At 42.9% G+C, this 19,388-nt stretch overlaps 2 protein-coding genes across 8 annotated transcripts in view; one reads left to right on the forward strand and one right to left on the reverse strand.

Annotated features, from left to right (window-relative positions):
* The first annotated feature begins 249 nt into the window (after nt 1-249).
* NDUFAF1 (NADH:ubiquinone oxidoreductase complex assembly factor 1) lies at nt 250-18,311 on the forward strand. 6 transcript variants are annotated; one of them, XM_064292180.1, is made up of 6 exons: nt 303-376; nt 3,719-3,743; nt 9,469-10,123; nt 13,852-14,037; nt 15,123-15,197; nt 17,495-18,311. In XM_064292180.1, exons 3-6 carry the CDS (start codon nt 9,545-9,547, stop codon nt 17,630-17,632), a joined length of 978 nt encoding a protein of 325 aa, XP_064148250.1. In that variant the 5' UTR covers nt 303-376; nt 3,719-3,743; nt 9,469-9,544; the 3' UTR covers nt 17,633-18,311. The 6 variants fall into 6 exon arrangements, with proteins under 6 accessions (XP_003418715.3, XP_064148252.1, XP_023414447.2 ...); XM_003418667.4 differs by lacking the exon at nt 3,719-3,743 and having other exon boundaries at nt 250-376; XM_023558679.2 differs by lacking the exon at nt 3,719-3,743 and having other exon boundaries at nt 284-337.
* Nucleotides 18,152-19,388, reverse strand: part of NUSAP1 (nucleolar and spindle associated protein 1) — a 41,453-nt gene continuing 40,216 nt past the window's right edge. For both annotated transcript variants that reach the window (XM_010598355.3, XM_003418750.4), the window contains exon 11: nt 18,152-18,856. In XM_010598355.3, coding sequence (XP_010596657.1) covers nt 18,763-18,856 — 94 coding nt within the window. In that variant the 3' untranslated portion in view covers nt 18,152-18,762. The remainder of the gene's footprint in view (nt 18,857-19,388) is intronic.

A 19,388-nucleotide genomic window follows, 5' to 3' on the forward strand; every position in this document is an offset into this window, starting at 1 on the left:
GTGACCCTATAGGACAGAGTAGAACTGCCCCCTAGGGGTTCCAAGGAGCGCCTGGTGGATTCGAACTGCCGGCCTATTGGCAGCAGCCGTAGCTTTTTACCACTACGCCAACAAGATTTCCTCTGGAGGACAGGTGAGCCAAAGCCTCAGTTCGCACGGCCCGGGGGACCCTTGCTACCCTCCCTGGGTCTCCGCACCATGCCGGAACTTCAGTATCCGACCGCTGGTTTGGTGCCGGACAGGAAAAGTGGAGAACCCGATGGGGAAAAGCGGGGACCTGGGCGGAAGTCGCTCTTAGCCGCTGTTGGGGAGACGAGCTAGCCCACACCTGTGGCTGGTACGTTCGCGACGTGGGAGCGCGTCCCCACCTTAGCAGGTGAGGGGTGAGGGGGCCGGCGAACGTCAGCCTCCCGAGGCCAGACGGCAGGGCCTGGGCCGCTCCCCCGGCTAGGAGCGGGAGCCAAACGCGGGGCTCGGGCGTTGGTGGCCGCTTACTAGCCGTGCGACCGGGGGAGTTCGGTCTTGGAGCCTTCCTTTCCTCGTCTCTGTGACGGGATCTCGGCGGCTCACCAGAAGGTCGGCGGTTGGAACGCACCATCGGCTCCGTGGTAACCCTGTGGGGAGTTCGACTGTCCTGTAGGGTCGCCGTGGGTCGGAATTGACGTGAGCGGGTTTGGTTTGGTTGGTTTTATGATTGGATTAATAATAGTATCTCTCAGGGTTGCTGTGAGGAGTCAGTGGAACTAGGCTTAGAACAGTTTCTGGCCCTGGATACAGTCTTTGCTAATATTATTCACTTGTAGCTGCGTGGGTTACGCTGCCAGCAAAACTCGTTGCCCGCTTTGGTCCGGTATCCTTCAGTTAATGGCTTGACTTTGCGTTTGTTGGTAAATATGTGAAACAAAACGTTTATAATTAAAGTTATGTAATTAGAAATGGAACAACACTGCTGAGGGTTTGGAAAATAGGGTGAATAATATTAGGCATAATTCCATCACCCTACACAGGACTTTAAGCCTTTCTTCCCCCCGCCAATCTTTTTTATCTATGCATTTTTATATTTGTAACATCAATGTATATGGAATTTTTATTCCTGTTTATTTACCACTTAATTTTGTAGCCTAAGTGTAGGATTCACAAGAATCATTTTTGTGGTTATGTAATATTCTGTTTGGGATACTTATCGTTTGTTTCCCAAAAAAACAACATCATGGTAAAGGGAGAAAAGATTGAGGTCGTTAAGAATTTCATTTTACTTGGATCCACAAGCAACACCCATGGCTGCAGCAGTCAGAAAATCAAGAGGCATTGCATCGGGGGCACATTGCCTGGAAAAGAACTCTTTAAAGTGTTGAAAAGCAAAGATGTCAACCTGAGGTCTGCGGTGCACCTGACCCAAGCCATAGTGTTTTTAGTCACCTCATATGCATGGGAAAGCTGGACAGTGAATAAAGAGACCAAAGAGGAACTGAGACCTTTGAATTGTGGTGTTGGTAAAGAATATTGAATATACCATGTACTGCCAAAAGCACAAACAAATCTGTCTTGGAAGAAGTACAACCAAAATGCTCTTTAGAAGCAAGGACAGAGAGACTACATCTTATGTACTTTGGACATGTTGTCAGGAGGGATCAGTCCCTGGAGAAGAATGTCATGCTTGGTAAAGTAGAGGGTCAGGGAAAAATAGGAAGGCCCTTAATGAGATGGATTGACACAGTGGCTGCAACAATGGGCTCAAGCATGGCAACAATTGTGCAGATGGTACAGGACCAGGCAGTGTTTAGTTCTGTAGTGCATAAGATCGCTGGGAGTCAGAATCGACTCAACGATACCTAACAAGTGTAGGATTCACAAGAAATCATCTTTGTGGTTATATAATATTCCATTTGGGGGACTTATCATTTGTTTCCCAAATTCCTACAGATGTTGAGTTAAAATCTTTTAAGCACAATCTGTAATGGAAATTTAAATATTACCTGTATCTGGAGGAGCCTTGTACACCCTGTGGGGAAGTTTGGCCTTTATTCTGAAGACCTTGAGGAGCCTGTGAAGAGTTTTAATTAGTCTTGTGTTTTTAGGCCCTTCTAGATGGTGAGTAGGAGCCCTGGTGGCTCAGTGGTTAAGAGCTTGGCTTACTAACCAAAAGGTCAGTGGTTTGAATCCACAAGCCACTCCTTGGAAACCCTATGGGGCAGTTCTACTCTGTCCTATAGGGTTCCTATGAGTTGGAATCGACTCGACGGCAATGCGTTTGGTTTTTTGGTTTAGATGGAGTAAGGAGGCCTGGTAGTGTCGTGAGGAGCCCTGGTAATGCAGTGGACTTAGGCAAAAGTGCTTGGATGCTAAACAAAAGGTCGACAGTTCAAACCAACCAGCCACTCTATAGGAGAAAGATGTGGCAGTCTGCTTCCTTACAGATTAGAAACACTGTGGGGCAGTTCTACTCTGTCCTATAGGGTTGCTATGAATCGGAATCAACTTGACAGCAATGGCTTTGTTTTTTCTTTTTTGGTGGCACCATGGTTAAGTGCACAGCGGCTAATGGAAAGGTCAATGGTTTGAATCCACCAGCCACACCGAGGGAGAAAAGACCTTGTGATCCGCTTCAGTAAAAATTGTAGCCTAGGAAGCCCTATGTGCCAGTGCTCATCTGTCATGTAGGGTTAGTCTGAGCCAGAATTGAGATGAAGTCTCACAACAACAAACAACAGATGCTAAGTGGTGGATGGAATAGGGGTGGGGGTTGCAGGCGTGGAGGCAGTGATCTAGGAGAGAGAGAGTTTGTAATCTACCTGATGCGGAGCGTGAGGGAGAAGGGGCATTTTAGAAAGGACAAGACCTATGCTAAAGCTAGAGTGACCTGGGTGCCATTTTGATGTGGACTCTTGCGGTTTCCCCCCACGCCCCTTTGGCCTCTGGGGCTGAAAGGGTAAGAGAAAGATAAAGAAACTGGCATTGCGTATTTTATTTCCTTGCAGGGTTAGCTGGAATAGAGAGGGGGCTGTGTTTGCCTTCCTAGTTCTGGCTACACTTCCTGCCAACACTCACTAAATGTTTCCGCTAAAGGCAAAGTTGTTGCATTATTTTATTAGAACTGTAGAAGCTCTGAGGCATTGGTGGCTCAGAGGTAGAATTCTCACCTTCTGCGCTGGGGCCCTGGGTTCCATTCCCAGCCAGTGTACCTCAAGTGCAGTCACCATCTGTCAGTGGAGGCCTTTGTGTTGTTGTGATGCTGAATGGGTTTCAGTGGAGCTTTCAGACTAAGATGCACTGGGAAGAAAGGCCTGGCAATCTACTTCTGAAAATCAGCTAGTGAAAACTCCATGCATCACAATGATCTGATCTGTAATGAATCATGAGGATGGCACAGAACCAGGCAGTGCTTCGTTCGTTGTGCGTGGGATTGCCATGACTGAAGGCACCCACCAACAACACAGAAGCTACATTGGTGATATCTAAGATATAGAGAGGCAGCATCTTCTAGTGGAAGGATTTAAGCAAGGGTTCTAGTTCCAGCTCCGATACTGATTTCCATCATGACCTTAGGCAAGTCATTCATGTTTCACTGTCTGTTTTACAGAGAAAGGAAATACCTACTTGACTTGTCTCATAGGCGTTTCATGTGGATTAAGTGAGATAATACATGTTAAGATGATTTGAAAATATTAAGAATGGTATTAAAATTTGAGGTGATGGTGTTATTACTACTGTTCTTTAGGGTCTGCTGTTGAGGAGCTTAAATGGTGAGTAATCATCAAGAGAACTGAAGAAGAAATTCAAGCCTCGAGTTTCAGTAGTGAAGGATTCTATGGGGAAAATATTAAACGGTGCAGGAAGCCAAAAAAGAAAATGGAAAGAATACACAGAGTCATTATACCGAAAAGGGGGCACATGATCAGGAACTGATGGTACTGAAGGAAGAAGTCCAAGCTGCACTGAAGGCATAGGTGAAAAACAAGGCTCCAGGAATTGACGGAACACCAACTGAGATGTTTCAACAAATAGATGCAGCACTGGAAGTGCTCACTCATCTGTGCCAAGAAATTTGGAAGACAGTTACCTGGCCAACCAACTGGAAGAGATCCATATTTATGCTTGTTCCCAAGAAGGGTGATCCCACCAAATGCGGAAATTAACGAACAATATCATTAATACCACACACAAGCAAAATTTTGCTGAAGGTCATTCAAAAACGTCTGCAGCAGTATATCGACGGGAACTGCCAGAAATTCAGGCTGGTTTCAGAAGAGAATGTGGAACCAGGAATATCATTGCTGATGTCAGATGGATCCTGGCTAAAAGCAGAGGATACCAAAAGGATGTTTACTTATGTTTTATGGACTATGCAAAGGCATTCGACTGTGTGGATCATAACAAATTATGGATAACATTGTGAAGAATGGGAATTCCAGAACACCTAATTGTGCTCATGAGGAACCTGCACATAAATCAAGAGGCAGTTGTTCGGACAGAACAAGGGGATACTGTGTGGTTTAACGTCAGGAAAGGTGTGCATCAGGGTTGTTTCCTTTTGCCATACCTATTCAATCTGTATGCTGAGCAAATATTCTGAGAAGCTGGACTGTATGAAGAAGAACGGGGCATCAGGATTGGAGGAAGACTCATTAACAGCCTGCGTTATGCAGATAACTTAACCTTGCTTGCTAAAGTGAAGAGGACTTGAAGCACTTACTGATGAAGATCAAAGACCACAGTCTTCAGTATGGATTATACCTCAACATAAAACAAAAACCCTCACAACTGGACCAATAAGCAACATTATGGTAAACAGAGAAAAGATTGAAGTTATCAAGGATTTCATTTAACTTGGATTCACAATCAGCACCCATCAAAGCTGAAGTCAGGAAATCAAAAGACCCATTGCATTGGGCAAATCTGCTGGAAAGGACCTCTTTAAAGTGTTGAAAAGCAAAGATGTCACCATGAAGACTTAAGATGTGCCTGACCCGAGCCATGGTATTTTCAGTCACATTGTATGCGTACAAAAGCTAGACAATGAATAAGGAAGACCGAAGAATTGAGACCTATGAATTGTGGTGTTGGTGAAGAATATTGACTATACCATAGACTGCCATAAGAACGAACAAATCTATCTTGGAAGAAGTACAATCAGAATGCTCCTTAGGAGCACGGGTGGCAAGATTACATCTTACATACTTTGGGCATGTTATCAGGTGGGTTCAGTCTCTGGAGACGGAAATCATGCTTGGTAAATTGCAGGGTCAGCGAAGAAGAGGAAGACCCTCAACGAGATGGATTGACTCGGTGGCTGCAACAATGGGCTCAAGCATTATAATGATCGTGAGCATGGCGCAGGACCCGACAGTGTTTCGTTCTGTAGTTCATAAGGTCACTATGAGTCAGAACCGACTCCATAGCACCTGACAACAACAGTCATCAGAGCTTTGTTACTCCAAGTGTCGACCTTGGACTAGGAGTTTGTAGAAATGCAGAATCTTGGGGCCCTTGTCAGATCTGTTGAAACAGAGAACCCCTTACAGCCATCATTCTTTGTAATGTTCAGAAGACCCCTGTTAGGTAGGAAGGGGAGGCCTCAAAAGATCAGCTGGTTTGTCTGAGGGTGGTAGTGGTTGTTGCTGAGTGTTGTCAAGAGTCAATTCCGACTCATTGCAACCCCGTGTAACAGAGTAGAACTGCCCCATAGGGGTTTTTATTTTTATTCTTTATTGAAAGTTTACAAATCCAGTCAGTCTCTCATACAAAAATTTATGTAAACCTTGCTGTATACTCCTAGTTGCTCTCCCTTTAATGAGACAGCACACTCCTCCTCTCCACCCTCTATTTTCCTGTCCATTCAGCTAGCTTCTGACCCCCTCTGCCTTCTCATCTCCTCTCCAGACAGGAACTGCCTACATAGTCTAATGTGTCTAGTTGATCCAAGAAACTCACTCCTCACCATTTTCTATCCTATAGTCCAGTCTAATCCCTGTCGGAAGAGTTGGCTTTGGGAATGGTTCCTGTCTTGGCCTAACAGAAGGTCTGGGGACCATGACCTCCGGGGTCCTTCTGGTCTCAGACCATTAAGTCTGGTCTTTTTACGAGAATTCGCGGTCTACATCCCACTGCTCTTGTGCTCCCTCAGGGGTTCTCTGTTGTGTTCCCTGTCAGGGTGGTCATCAGTTGTAGCTAGGCACCATCTAGTTCTTCTGGTCTCAGGCTGAAGTAGTCTCTGGTTTATGTGGCCCTTTCTGTCTCTGGGGCTCATAATTACCTTGTGTCTTTGGTGTCCTTCATTCACCTTTGCTCCAGGTTGGTTGAGACCAATTGATACATCTTAGATGGCCGCTTCCTAGTGTTTAAGACCCCAGACGCCACTCTCTAAAGTGGGTTGCAGAATGTTTTCTTAATAGATTTTATTATACCAGTTGACTTAGATGTTCCCTGAAACCATGGTCCCCAAACCCCCCGCCCCTGCTACGTGGGCCTTTGAAGTGTACAGTTCATTCAGGAAACTTCTTTGCTTCTGGTTTAGTCCAGTTGTGCTGACCTCTCCCGTATTGTGTGTTGTCTTTCCCTTCACCTAAAATAAAACTTATCTGCTATCTTCCCTTCCTCCCTCCCTGCCTCCGCACTCTCTTAACCATCGAAGAATATTTTCTTCTTTGTTTAAACTGTTTCTCGAGTTCTTAAAATAGTGGTCTCATACAATATTTGCCCTTTTGCAACTGGCTAATTTCACTCAGCATAATGCCTTCCAGACTCCCCCATGTTATGAAATGTTTCATGGATTCATCATAGTTCTGTATCGATGCATAGTATTCCATTGTGTTAATGTACCATGATTTATTTATCCATTCATCCCTGGGTGGGCACCTTGGTTAGGTCCATCTTTTTGCTATTGTAAACAGTGCTGCAGTGAATATAGGTGTACATGTATCTGTTTGTGTAAAGGCTCTTATTTCTCTAGGATATATTCCAAGGAGTGGGATTGCCAGATAGTATGGTAGTTCTATTTCTAGCTTTTTAAGGAAGTGCCAATCGATTTCCAAAGTGGTTGTACCATTTTACATTCCCACCAGAAGTTTATAAATGTTCCAATCTTTCCACAACCTCTCCAGCATTTATTGCTTTGTGTTTTTTGGATTAATGCCAGCCTTGTTATTTTTTTTTCTCTTTTTTAAAAATAATTTTTCTTGTACTTTAAGTGGAAGTTTACAAATCAAGTCGGTCTCTCACACAAAAACCCATATACACCTTGCTACACACTCCCAATTACTCTCCCCCTAATGAGACAGCCCGCTGTCTCCCTCCACTCTCTCTTTTCGTGTCCTTTTCACCAGCTTCTAACCCCCTCCACCCTCTCATCCCCCCTCCAGGCAGGAGATGCCAACATAGTCTCAAGTGTCCACCTGATCCAGGAAGCTCACTCCTCACCAGCATCCCTCTCCAACCTATTGTCCAGTCCAATCCATGTCTGAAGAGTTGGCTTCGGGAATGGTTCCTTTCCTGGGCCAACAGAAGGTCTGGGGACCATGACCACTGGGGTCCTTCCAGTCTCAGTCGGACCATTAAGTCTGGTCTTATGAGAATTTGGGGTCTGCATCCCACTGCTGTCCTGCTCCCTCAGGGGTTCTCTGTTGTGTTCCCTTTCAGGGGAGTCATCCTTTGTAGCTGGGCACCGTCTAGTTCTTCTGGTCTCAGGATGATGTAGTTGCTGGTTCATATGGCCCTTTCTGTCTCTTGGGCTCACAATGACCTTGTGTCCTTGGTGTTCTTCATTCTTCTTTGATACAGGTGGGTTGAGACCAATTGATGCATCTTAGATGTCTGCTTGCTAGCGTTTAAGACCCCAGATGCCACTCTTCAAAGTGGGATGCAGAATGTTTTCTTAATAGATTTTATTATGCCAATTGACTTAGATGTCCCCTGAAACCATGGTCCCCAGCCCCCTGCCCCTGCTACGGTGGCCTTCGAAGCATTCAGTTTATTCAGGAAACTTCTTTGCTTTTGGTTTAGTCCAATTGTGCTGACCTCCCCTGTATTGGGTGCTGTCTTTCCCTTCACCTAAAACAGTTCTTATCTACTACCTAATTAGTGAATACCTCTCTCCCACCCTCCCTCCCTCCCCCGTCTCGTAACCACAAAAAAATGTTTTCTTCTCAGTTTAAACTATTTCTCTAGTTCTTATAATAGTGGGCTTATACAATATTTGTCCTTTTGCAACTGACCAATTTCACTCAGCATAATGCCTTCCAGGTTCCTCCATGTTATGAAATGTTTCACAGATTCCTCACTGTTTATTGATGCGTAGTATTCCGTTGTGTGACCGTACCATAATTTATTTATCCATTCAGCCATTGATGGGCACCTTGGTTGCTTCCATCTTTTCGCTATTGTAAACAGTGCTGCAGTGAGCATGGGTGTGCATCTATCTGTTCACGTAAGGGCTCTTATTTCTTTAGAATATATTCCAAGGAGTGGGATTGCTGGATCGTGTGGTAGTTCTATTTCTAGCTTTTTAAGGAAGTGCCAAATCGATTTCCAAAGTGGTTGTACCATTTGACATTCCCACCAGCAGTGTAGAAGTGTTCCAGTCTCTCCACAGCCTCTCCAACATTTATTATTTTGTGTTTTTTGGATTAATGCCAGCCTTGTTTTGGAGATGCAATGTCATTGTAGTTTTGATTTGCATTTCTCTAATGGCTAATGATCGTGAGCACTTCCTCACGTATCTGTTTGCTACCTGAATGTCTTCTGTAGCGGAGTGCCTGTTCATATCCTTTGCCCATTTTTTAATTGGTTTGTCTTTTTGTTGTTGAGTTTTTGCCCCATAGGGTTTTTTGGCTGTACTCTTTAGAAAAGTGATTGCCATGTCTTTTTCCTGCAGAGCCACTGCACATCTTTTGGTTAGCAGCCAAATGTTTAGTCATTGTGCCATTAGGGCTCCTTTTGTCTGAGGGTAAACAGCTTTATTAAGTTTTGCCGTATGAAATAGCCAATATTTAAAATATTTACAATAGTCAGAACCTAATAAGCGGACAGAGCGAGGTGTCAAGCCCAGGTTTTCTGACCTGGCGTAGAGTGCTCTGTGTAGCCTCTCTTTTTATAGATGAAATGCTAAACTGTTAAGTCAGTTAGCCACAGTCCTACAGTAAATTAATTAAATATTTTATTTCAGGAAACTGTTTTTTCCCTAAAAATCCAGCATGAAAATTTGCTTTAAATTTGATAACAGCCTCTTGAGGTAGAGTTTGGCACAGAATTGCAGTATTTTGTGGTGGATTGTTGGCTCCGTGAAGACAGGGCCTGTATTTTTATTCATCTTGGTACCATTTACAATGTATAATAAATAGATAATGGTTTGCTCATAGAAGGCACTGGGAAAATAAGTCCATGAATTTCACCATACATGACCTGCACTGAATCTGAAAGTGTGATGTGTTCATTGCTACACTGGTAACTCTCTCAATGTCTCTTCTGTTATAGGTGGCACTCGGCTGTTTGCAGGCACTTCTTTCCCTGGTGGCCCAGCGAGAATTTTACATTTTCACTTTTCCTTATTATGGCTTTGGTTCACAAGTTGCTGAATGGTGTTTATATTCTCAGAAAATGCCAGATGCCAAGTGCTGCCTCATGCCTGTTCTTGGGTCCTCACTCTGCAGACTACTGTTCCAGCAGTCTTCAGAAACCTGCGGCTGCTCCTGGCAAAGCAGGCTCCCCTCAGAGGAAGACGGAAAGGGATTTGCAAGGACATCACCAGAAAGAAGTTGATTTGGACATAACTTCTCCTGAGGAGATGCCTGAAGTTAGTTTTGATAAAGCAATTCGAGATGAAATAAAGGACCATTTTAGGCGTTTGAAGGATGAGTTTGTGAGTCACTGGATAGGGCCTCAAGGCCGCCCTCTGCATGAGGTCTTGCTGGAACAAGCTAAGGTCGTCTGGCAGTTTCGTGGAAAAGAAGATTTGGATAAGTGGATAGTGACTTCTGATAAGACAATTGGAGGCAGAAGTGAAGTATTCCTGAAAATGGGCAAGAATAACCAAAGTGCGCTGTTGTATGGAAATCTGAGCTCTGAGGCCCCTCAGGACGGAGAGAGTAGCCGCAGTGGGTACTGTGGAATGGTATCCAGGATCCCAAGGGTAGGTGAGGCCCAGCAGCCACAGTTTTCTAGTGAATGAGGGTGAACCCAGTTGTAGCATGAAGTATAGCAGGCAGATCTTGTTCCCGTAAGAACACCTGGCACATTCTGTGTGCGTGTCTCATCTGTGTACTGGGATAAATAACCACTGGGCACAAGTGTACGGTGAAATCACAAGGGGAAAATGGTTCCTCAAGAGGGCCTACTTGTTTCCGGGCATCTCTTTGGGCCAGGGCGGAACATTTTACGTTTGAAGACCCCTGAGAAGTTAGACATTTGAGAGATGGGCTGAGGAGGTTTGCATCTCCTCTGACATAGACCACAGCCCTTGTAATGGCCAGGGTTTCCTTAGAGTGGATGTACGTCGGTCTGTGGGATTTTTTTAAAGAAAACTTTTTATTTCAAAATAGTTATTGATGTACAGAAAAGTTGCAGAGGTAGTACAGAGAGCTCCTGTATACCCCTCACCCCGTTTCCCCTATTGTTAACGTCTTACTTTACTGTAGTACATTTGTCACAGCTGAGAAGCCGACATTGATGTACTGCTATTAACTAAATTCCAGATTTCATTCGAATGTCACTAGTTTTCCCATTAATACCCATTTTCTTTCTGGGATCCCATCCAGGATATCACATTACAGTTAGTTGTGAAGTGTTCTTAGTCTGGTCTGATCTGTGACAGTTTCTCTGTCTTTCCTTGTTTTTCATGAGGATTTGAGAACTACTAGTCATGTATTTGATAGAATGACTCTCAATTTGGGTTTTTCTGAGGTTTTTTTCTCCTGATTAGACTGGTGTCTTAGTTACCTAGTCCTGCTATAACAGAAATACCACAAGTGGATGGCTTTAACACACAAATTTGTTTTTTCACAGTTTAAGAGGCCAGAAGTCTGAATTCAGAGCACGGGCTTTAGGGGAATATTTTCTCTGTCTACTGTGGAGGAAGGGCCTTGTCTCTTCAGCTTCTGCTTCCTGTTTCCAAGGAGATGTTTATGTTTTGGCATCTATCTTATCCCATCTCTGCTCTTGTTTACTTGTTTAATCTCTTTTGTATCTCAAAGGAGACTGACTCAAGTTACACCCTACACTAATCCTGCCTTATTAACATAACAAAGACAGCCCATCCCAAGATGGGATTTTCATCTCAGGCATAGAGGTTAGGATTTACAACATATTTTGGGGGGACAGAATTCAATCCGTAACAACTGGAGTTATGAGTTTTGGGGAAGAATATCGCAGAGGTGAAGTACCCTTCTCATCATCACATCATATCAGGGTTATATACTATCAAAAATGACCTGTCACTGATGATGTTGGCCTTGATCACCCAGCCTAGGTAGTATTTGCCTGGTTTCTCCGCTGAAAAGTTACTTTTTTCATCCTTTGCATACTCAGTCCTTTGTAAGCCAGTCAGAAGAGCAGCCACATTCAGGGTGAAAGGAAGGGATTAAGTATCTTCTGGGGGAGGATCTGCGTAAAATATTGGAAGTTCTTACATAAGGAAGATTTGTTTCTTCTCCCACATTTATTTACTTAATCATTTAGTATAGACCTATACTTTGGGTTATTATCCGCTATTTATTTTGTTGCTCAAATTATTCAGCTTTGGCCATTGATAGCTCTTGAAGGTTAGTGCCTGTGTCCTTTGACATGCTCGCATCCTTTTGGTTTTCGGGCATTTTTGGGCACAAGATGTTCAGGCTCATCTTTTATTTTTCCTGTCCCAGCCCTGGAATCAGCAATTTCTTGAAGGAAGATTATTTTGGAGAATGGTAGCAGAAACCAAGATTAGGGTACTGGGGTGTCACTACTTTAGGCTCTCTCAGGGGACAAAGCTAGGAAATATATGTATGCATACTAACACATGTATACACACATATCTATAATTATTTTTGTATCTCTCCATCTGTATTAAGCTAGACATGCGTTCGTACGATACTTCCAATTCTAATCCAGTACCACATGGTTCATTCTCGCCTCCCCCACTGCTTATCTATAATTTCCCTCTGTAGCAGTGAGAAATCTGTCTTTTGCCATCTACTATCCATTTTATTTATTTTATTATTATGTTTTTGGTGAAAGTTTACAAAGCAAATTGCTTCCCATTGAACAATTTCTGTACATATTGTTCAGTGACATTGGTTACATTTTTCACAGTGTGTCAGCATTCTCGTTATTTCTCTTCTGGTTGTTCTGTTTCCATTAATCTAGCTTCCCTGCCCCGCCACCCCTTACCTTCTCATCTTTGCTTTGGTCTCATATAGATGATTATTTAAAGGAACACAGTACTCACAGGTGATACTGTTTATTTTATGAACCAATCTATTATTTGGCTGAACAGTGACCTCTGGGAGTGGGTTAAGTTGCATGTTTAAAGGGTATCTCAGGGCGATAGTCTTGGGGGAACCCTCTTCCATTTATTTATTTATTCAAACTCTGTACATGTAAAGCAATTTCAGAATTTTTAACCTGTAGAGCCATGAGAAACAACTTCATCAAGTGGACTTCTGTGTTTGTATACAGTTTCTTTTGTTTTTAGCCTTACAGTGTCTAGTCAAAACACCGTTTTCCAAAGTTACTTAGGTCAGTTCCTTTTTTCCTCCCCCGACCAGTCTATGACCCTGTGAATTTGCTGACCAGTTGTTTCAGGGCTGTCCCGGGTAGGCTCCCATGCCTCGCCTGGCTGCAGCCCCTGGATGTTTGCTTGCGTGTTGTGCTTAAGGAGAAAGGCAAATACCAAGCGTAGCATTAGGCCCCTTCTCTCCACATAAGAATGAAAAAGAAAAGCACGTGCTCTTTGGAGGCAGCACACAGTGCATACAAGATGGTTCTTTCAGGCCCTGAAAGTCCACAGAATGGTGGATACCCCTCAGAAATAAAGAAAATATTAGATAACATTGAGTAAGTGTACTCTGCGGATCCTGGTACTACGCCCAAAGTATACCATCCTCTCTCCTCCTCCTCACAACAGCCCTCTGGTGCGATTATCTCGATTCTGCAGATGCAGAAACTGAGGCTCCCGGAGAATTAGTAATTTGTCCAGAGTTACATAGCTAGTAAATATTAGTCATATATGAGCACTGGTATTCTTGAAATCAGATTACCTATAAATTTGGAAATTAATGCTAAATTCCACTTTTGAAGAGAAAGATAGTATGATTAGTTAAGGCAGATTTTAGACTTAAACAGCTCTGGACCACTTACTAGCTGAGGGCTCAGTTTCTTCATCTGTAAAATAGAGACAATGATGGGACCTATCTCATAGAGTTATTGTGAGGATTAAATGAGATTATGCATGTAAAGTGAATATCTAAGTATTCAATGGTAGCTATTATTATTAAATATCAATTTGAAAATGATTGCTATCTTTCATAGTTTTTGGATTTATGGGAAGGGCATTGTCATAAAATGGGTCACTTGGAAGTCATTCATAGGACCAGTGGAGGAGAGCACATAAAGTCATTCACTTCCATTCAGCGAACATGACTGAGTGCCTACCTCTTGTAAACACTGTCCCAGCCAATTGTGTCTTGAACATTACCTTAGAAACATATGCTAGTAATTTGTGTGAAAATAAGAGTCACTAGATTTATCTGCCTTCTTAGGGTGATACGAAGCCCCCCGAAAAAGCAGAATGAGTAATGGATCGTTTTCATAATGGTGACTTGGTGATGACTCAAATTTTGCTAATAGTGGAGAATGAGGTCAAATTAACTTTTCCTACCTCAGGGTGCATTTGAGAGGAAGAAGTCATATGATTGGTCTCAGTTCAACACTCTGTATCTCCGTGTCCGTGGGGATGGTCGGCCTTGGATGGTGAACATCAGGGAGGACACTGATATAGTCCAGAGGAAGAATCAGATGTACAGTTACTTCATGTTCACCCGCGGGGGGCCCTATTGGCAAGAGGTCAAGGTAACAGCACAAGTCTTTATTGTTGATGGAAATGAGGTCTTTTCAGATCATGGTTACATTGTCATTTTCTTTTTCATACTAATCCTTTTTGAAAGATGTGGGGAGGAAAAGGAAGAGGACCAGGAGGAGAAATTCACATCAATGACTTTTTTCATTAATATTAATGTCAGCTTATTAGCTAGCTCCTATTTTGATGAGGATAGCAGCCAGATCCATGCCGAGTCATGGGTCTGAGATTTTCCTTTTTGAGTTTCTGCCATGTCACCTCTTCCAGGCAGTGTCCCTAGCTTAATAGAGAGGCTCCCTTAAAAGGAATACACACATCAGTTCTCAATCACCAAAACCTTTTTTTTATTTCTTGGTAATGTAAAAAAAAAAAAAAGGAAGTCTTAATTTTCTAAATGAGAAGATGAAGCTTTGAGAAGGTAAGCAATGTTAACCTGAAGGAAAATAAGGAAACTCAGAGTGGAGGCAAAGTCAGGTGCGCATTCTACCTCCTGAAGGTTTTTAGTCCCTGAACTTGAAATAAAGTCACCATTTTGCTCATGCCACACAGAGGACAATCTTTCAATATTAGGTCAGTTGGTTTGGGGCCTTAATTACATCTGCAGTAGGCAAAAATGATAGGTAAAAATGGTACTTCAAGTGGTTTTAATTGAGATTTCCTTAATTGTGTGTGACACTGAGCATTTTTTAATGCTTATTATTTTATTTCCTTTTCTGGCATTTGGCCACTTTTCTATTGTGCTGTTTGTTCTTTTCTGAGTTATTTATAAAATTCTTTGTCCATAAATATTGTATTTTTTCCTAGTTTATCTTTTGCCATCAGAAAGTTGTAATTTATACTCTAATATATCCTTTTCCTTTGGGACTTTTGGTTACAAAGTCTTTCATATGTTTCTTCTAGCACTTATTTCATTTTTTTATATTTGTATTTTTGATCCAAATGGCTAGCCACTTGTTATAACTGCATTACTAAGTAATTCTAGAGTCACATTTAAGCTACTATTCTTTTTATTCTAGCTCCATACAAATGCTTCAGTTGCATATGTTTCATCTGTGAAGTAAATGGTTTCTTCTTTCAGACTCCTTTCTCCAAGTTTTTCTTCTCTAATCAAGGAAGAATCCGAGATACCCAGTTCCAGCTCCTGCTTGACAAGGTAACTCAGTGAGACAGAACTCCTCCGACAACAAGTTCAGTTTTGAAGGCTAGCAAGGAAAAGATGAAAACTCCAGTCAGTGCTCACGATAAAGACCTGGGCTGCTTTCGCCCCTGGTTCCTGGGAGGTAACCTCTACACCTGTGTAATAAAGACCTGGGCTGCTTTCGCCCCTGGTTCCTGGGAGGTAACCTCTACACCTGTGTAATAAAGGCTTGGGCCGGCCTTTGTCCCCAGTACACGGGAGGTGAGCTCTGTTGTTGTTGTTAGGTGCTGTAGAGTTGGTTCCGACTCACAGCGGCCCTGTGTACAACAGAAGGAGACATTGCCTGGTCCTGCACCATTCCCACACTTGTTGCTGTTTGAGCCCATTGTTGCAACCACTGTTACCAATCCATCTTGTTGAGGTCTTCCTCTTTTTGGCTGACCCTCCTCTGCCTTACCAAGCATGATGTCCTTCTCCAGGGACTTGGTCTTTCCTTATAACACATCCAAAATACGTGAGACGAAGTCTCACCATACTCACTTCCGAGGAGCATTCTGGCTGTACTTCTTCCAAGACAGATTTGTTTGTTCTTCTGGCAGTCCATGGTACATTCAGTATTCTTCACCAACACCATAATTCAAAGGCGTCAATGCTTCTTCAGTCTTCCCGTTCATTGGCCAGCTTTCACATGCATATGAGGTGATTGAAAATACTATGGCTTGGATCAGGCGCACCTTAGTCCTCAAAGTTAGGTCTTTGCTTTTGAATACTTTAAAGAAGTCTTATGCAGCAGGTTTGTGTTGTGCAATACACTGCTGCTTCCATGGGCATGATTGTGGGTCCAAGTAAAACGAAATCCTTGGCAACTTCAGTATTTTCTGTTTATCATGATGTTGGTTGTTGATCCAGTTGTGAGGATATGTATTCTTTATGTTGAGGTGTAAGTGCTTTCAGCAACAAGGTTGTATCGTCTGCGTATTTCGGGTTGTTAATGAGTCTTCCTCCAATCCTGATGCCGAGTTCTTCATATAGTCCCATTTTTCAGATTATTTGCTCAGCACACAGACTGAATAAGTATGGTGAAAGAATACAACACCGTTTCTGATTTTAAACCACTCAATATCGCTTTGTTCTGTTCAGACGACTGCCTCTTGGTCTATGTACGGCTAATCTCTAAGCCCTTGGAATTTCCTAAGTGGTTGGAGTATCTTTGTTATTCTTGGTGGTCCACGTCTGATAGTGAGGTGATTCATGGTGTGCCCCTTGGTGGTTTATACTAAGTCGTGATGGTTCAGAATGGGAACTGGCCATATCAGAAAGACAAACCACGTGTTCAGCAGTTTGAACTTTTTGAGCCATGTGATATCAACCCAGGGAAGGCAGAAGGGGGCTAGAGATTGAGCTCAATCACCTGGCTAATGGTTCAGTCATGCTTACATAGGGAAACCTTAAAAACTCTGGCACTAAGGCTTGAGTGAGCTTCTCTGACTGACAGTATGCTGTGCATTATTACATGTCAGTGTGTCGGGAGGGTGACATATTGTGACTGTGAGGAAAGGATAATGGAAGCTTCGCGTTTGGGACCCTCCCAGACCTTACCCTATGGGTCTCTCCCTTTGGCTGGTTCTGATTTATATCCTTTTCTATAATAAAACTATAATCATAAGTAGATCACTTTTAGTGAGTTCTATGAGTGGTTCCAGTGAATTATTGAACTTGAGGAGGTAGTAGAAACCCTTGACTTTGTAGCCAGCTAGTCAGAAGTGACGACGGCCTGGGGGTCCCCAAGCTTGTGGCTGCTGTCTGAAGTCTTTGGCTGACTTGGCTGACTTGGCCATCTGGAGGACTGTGCCCTTGACCTAACTCTGGGTAGTTGGTGTTGAAGTCATTTTCACAGGGCTTTTTTAACCCTGTTACACCCAAATAGATGCTGGCTCACTTAGATCTGTCCTGCGGGCCAAACCCCCATCCTGGAGGAATTTCAGTATGGTCATCTTTTGAGCATGCACGCCTGCATTTTATTTCAGCTTTAAAATAAGTGAACAGTATTAGAGTTCAGGAGGGCTTCGGGAAATCTCCATTAGACATCCCTGCTGTCACCACTGTTCTTACTCGGCACTAAGGAAGAGTGGAATGTGGGAAGAAATGAAGCCTCGTCCTTGCTCTTGTAATTTGCTACAGTGTATGAAAGCTAGCTGCGAAGGGCTGATAGTGTAAAAACCCAGCTATAGTAATCACAACATGGAATTTTAAAACTTCAGGGATAACATCGATATATAAGATTTTAATAAACTTCTCTATTTTAAATTTAGATCTCTTCTATAGGATTCACCCTGGCTGATAAAGTTGATGGTCCATTCTTTCTGGAAATAGACTTTATTGGAGTGTTTACCGATCCAGCCCACACAGAAGAATATGCCTATGAAAATTCTCCAGATCTTAATCCGTGACTTTTTAAATAAAAAAGATCACATGGTAGTTTTGTGTTACTAAACTGAGGGTAGTAGCACCCACAGTGGCAGACGAAATAAAGTGTTCTTTAATAGCATCCAACCAACGGCTGGTGTGTATTCTCTAAGACGAGGCTACACGCAGTCGCTAAGAGGGCCCAGACAGGGGAACACTGAATGAAACCAGGCTCTGATCTGTGCCTTAGCTCAGAGAATTTAAGTACTGATACAGGGGGACAGTGTCAGTAACTGCTTTTGATCAGAACGTATTTGGAAATTACTCAGAGGTTTCTTTATTGATCTCATCTCTGCATCTTGACAGGGAAATCTGAATGTATCAATAAGTATGGTAAATGTAATAAAATCTGACAGGTGCTATGGGAATACAAAGGAGGGACACTTTCATGTCATTCTTGGGTGGGAGTGGTGGTCACAAAAAGTAAATGTAAACTCGTTCCTCTCAGCTGCTCAGCTAAACTTGGAAGGCTGGTATGTTCACAAAGAAAGAATATACCGTAATGAGAAAAAATTTTTATTTATGAAAATCTTAAGCAGTACAAAACTCAGAAGCTCCACTGAGGTGCAACCAACATGGATATGATGCTAAGCAACTCTAGTCTTTTCCATAAACTGAGTAAGATGCTTAAAGCAGCAATCTGAAAATTTCCATATGGCCCTGTATCTTTTATTGTTAAATCAGCAAGGCTAGAATGAATTATAGTTTTGTTTTTAAGACTATAATGAGTGACAGATGGCAGTTACATGAAATGATCTGAACAAAGGTGCTTGTAAGTTTAAACAAAAACATTTTTCACATAGGTCAACTATTGATGTCATACCCAAACCACACGGCCCAAGTTTCATTAAGGTTACTGGATTCTCTATCCTAGAGGATGTAGATGTGACTTTCTGTCCCAGCTTCCCCTATTCTTAACCTGTTATTTTCAGCTTTGGAGTGTTAAAATCTTTTCAGAGATGCAGAAGGCAGAGGCCACAGACACTACATGTATTACAAACACAGGGCAGAAAAAGGTCTTTTGATCAAAGAGAGGAGGACAGCATAAAAATATTTACAGAAGCAAAGAAAAGGTTACAAAATGACAGAATATTTACAGAATATTAAGAAATTATTAATCTGCTGCTCTAATGAGGCCTCTTCGAGCTCCCAAAACCTTTGCTTTCTTCTCCTTCCGTTCTTGGTCGCGCTTCTTCCGTTGCTCTTCCCTAAGAGGCACAGGTCACAAGTTAGGCTCTGGTGAAGCACCACGACAGACACTTCAGCACAACGCTCTTGGGCTGAGTGACATCCAGCATACTTGTGGAGGACAGACGCTCACAGGACACTTAGCTCTATCATAGTGGTCCCGGGAGGGGGGGAAAGGTAGGGGAGTGGAAGAGGGCGCTACACCTGGAAGTCATTGTTGTGTTAAAGGACTAGAAATTGGTATTTTCCTTTTTATGTTAATTCAGCATTCTAAAACCAAGCATGGACTTGGAACCCAGAGGGCACCTTGGCAATTGAATCCCACTCCTGTACTTATTTTAAGCGAGAAATCCCTACTCCTGGAAGTCAAAGGTCATTCTCAAAAACCACAGTAGTCTGGTGAAAGTTCCGGACCTGGAACCAGGGTCTACTGACTCAATCTCCTAGGTTTTGTTTTTCTAGAGGGGTCTCAGCCACAACAAAAAAGCCCAGGATAATGTTACCTTAATAAGAAACACAGTTGTGAAGCTGTCTTCATGGCAGCTGGGTATG

Source organism: Loxodonta africana, chromosome 10 (genome assembly GCF_030014295.1).
Source record: "Loxodonta africana isolate mLoxAfr1 chromosome 10, mLoxAfr1.hap2, whole genome shotgun sequence".
Taxonomy (NCBI): domain Eukaryota; kingdom Metazoa; phylum Chordata; class Mammalia; order Proboscidea; family Elephantidae; genus Loxodonta; species Loxodonta africana.

Coding starts and splice junctions, on each gene's coding strand:
- NDUFAF1 (XM_003418667.4), top strand. CDS start 9,545: ATGGCTTTGGTTCACAAGTTGCTGAATGGTGTTTATATTCTCAGAAAA. Junction 14,038..15,122: donor CCTATTGGCAAGAGGTCAAG/GTAACAGCACAA, acceptor TTCTTCTTTCAG/ACTCCTTTCTCCAAGTTTTT. Junction 15,198..17,494: donor TCCAGCTCCTGCTTGACAAG/GTAACTCAGTGA, acceptor TTTTAAATTTAG/ATCTCTTCTATAGGATTCAC.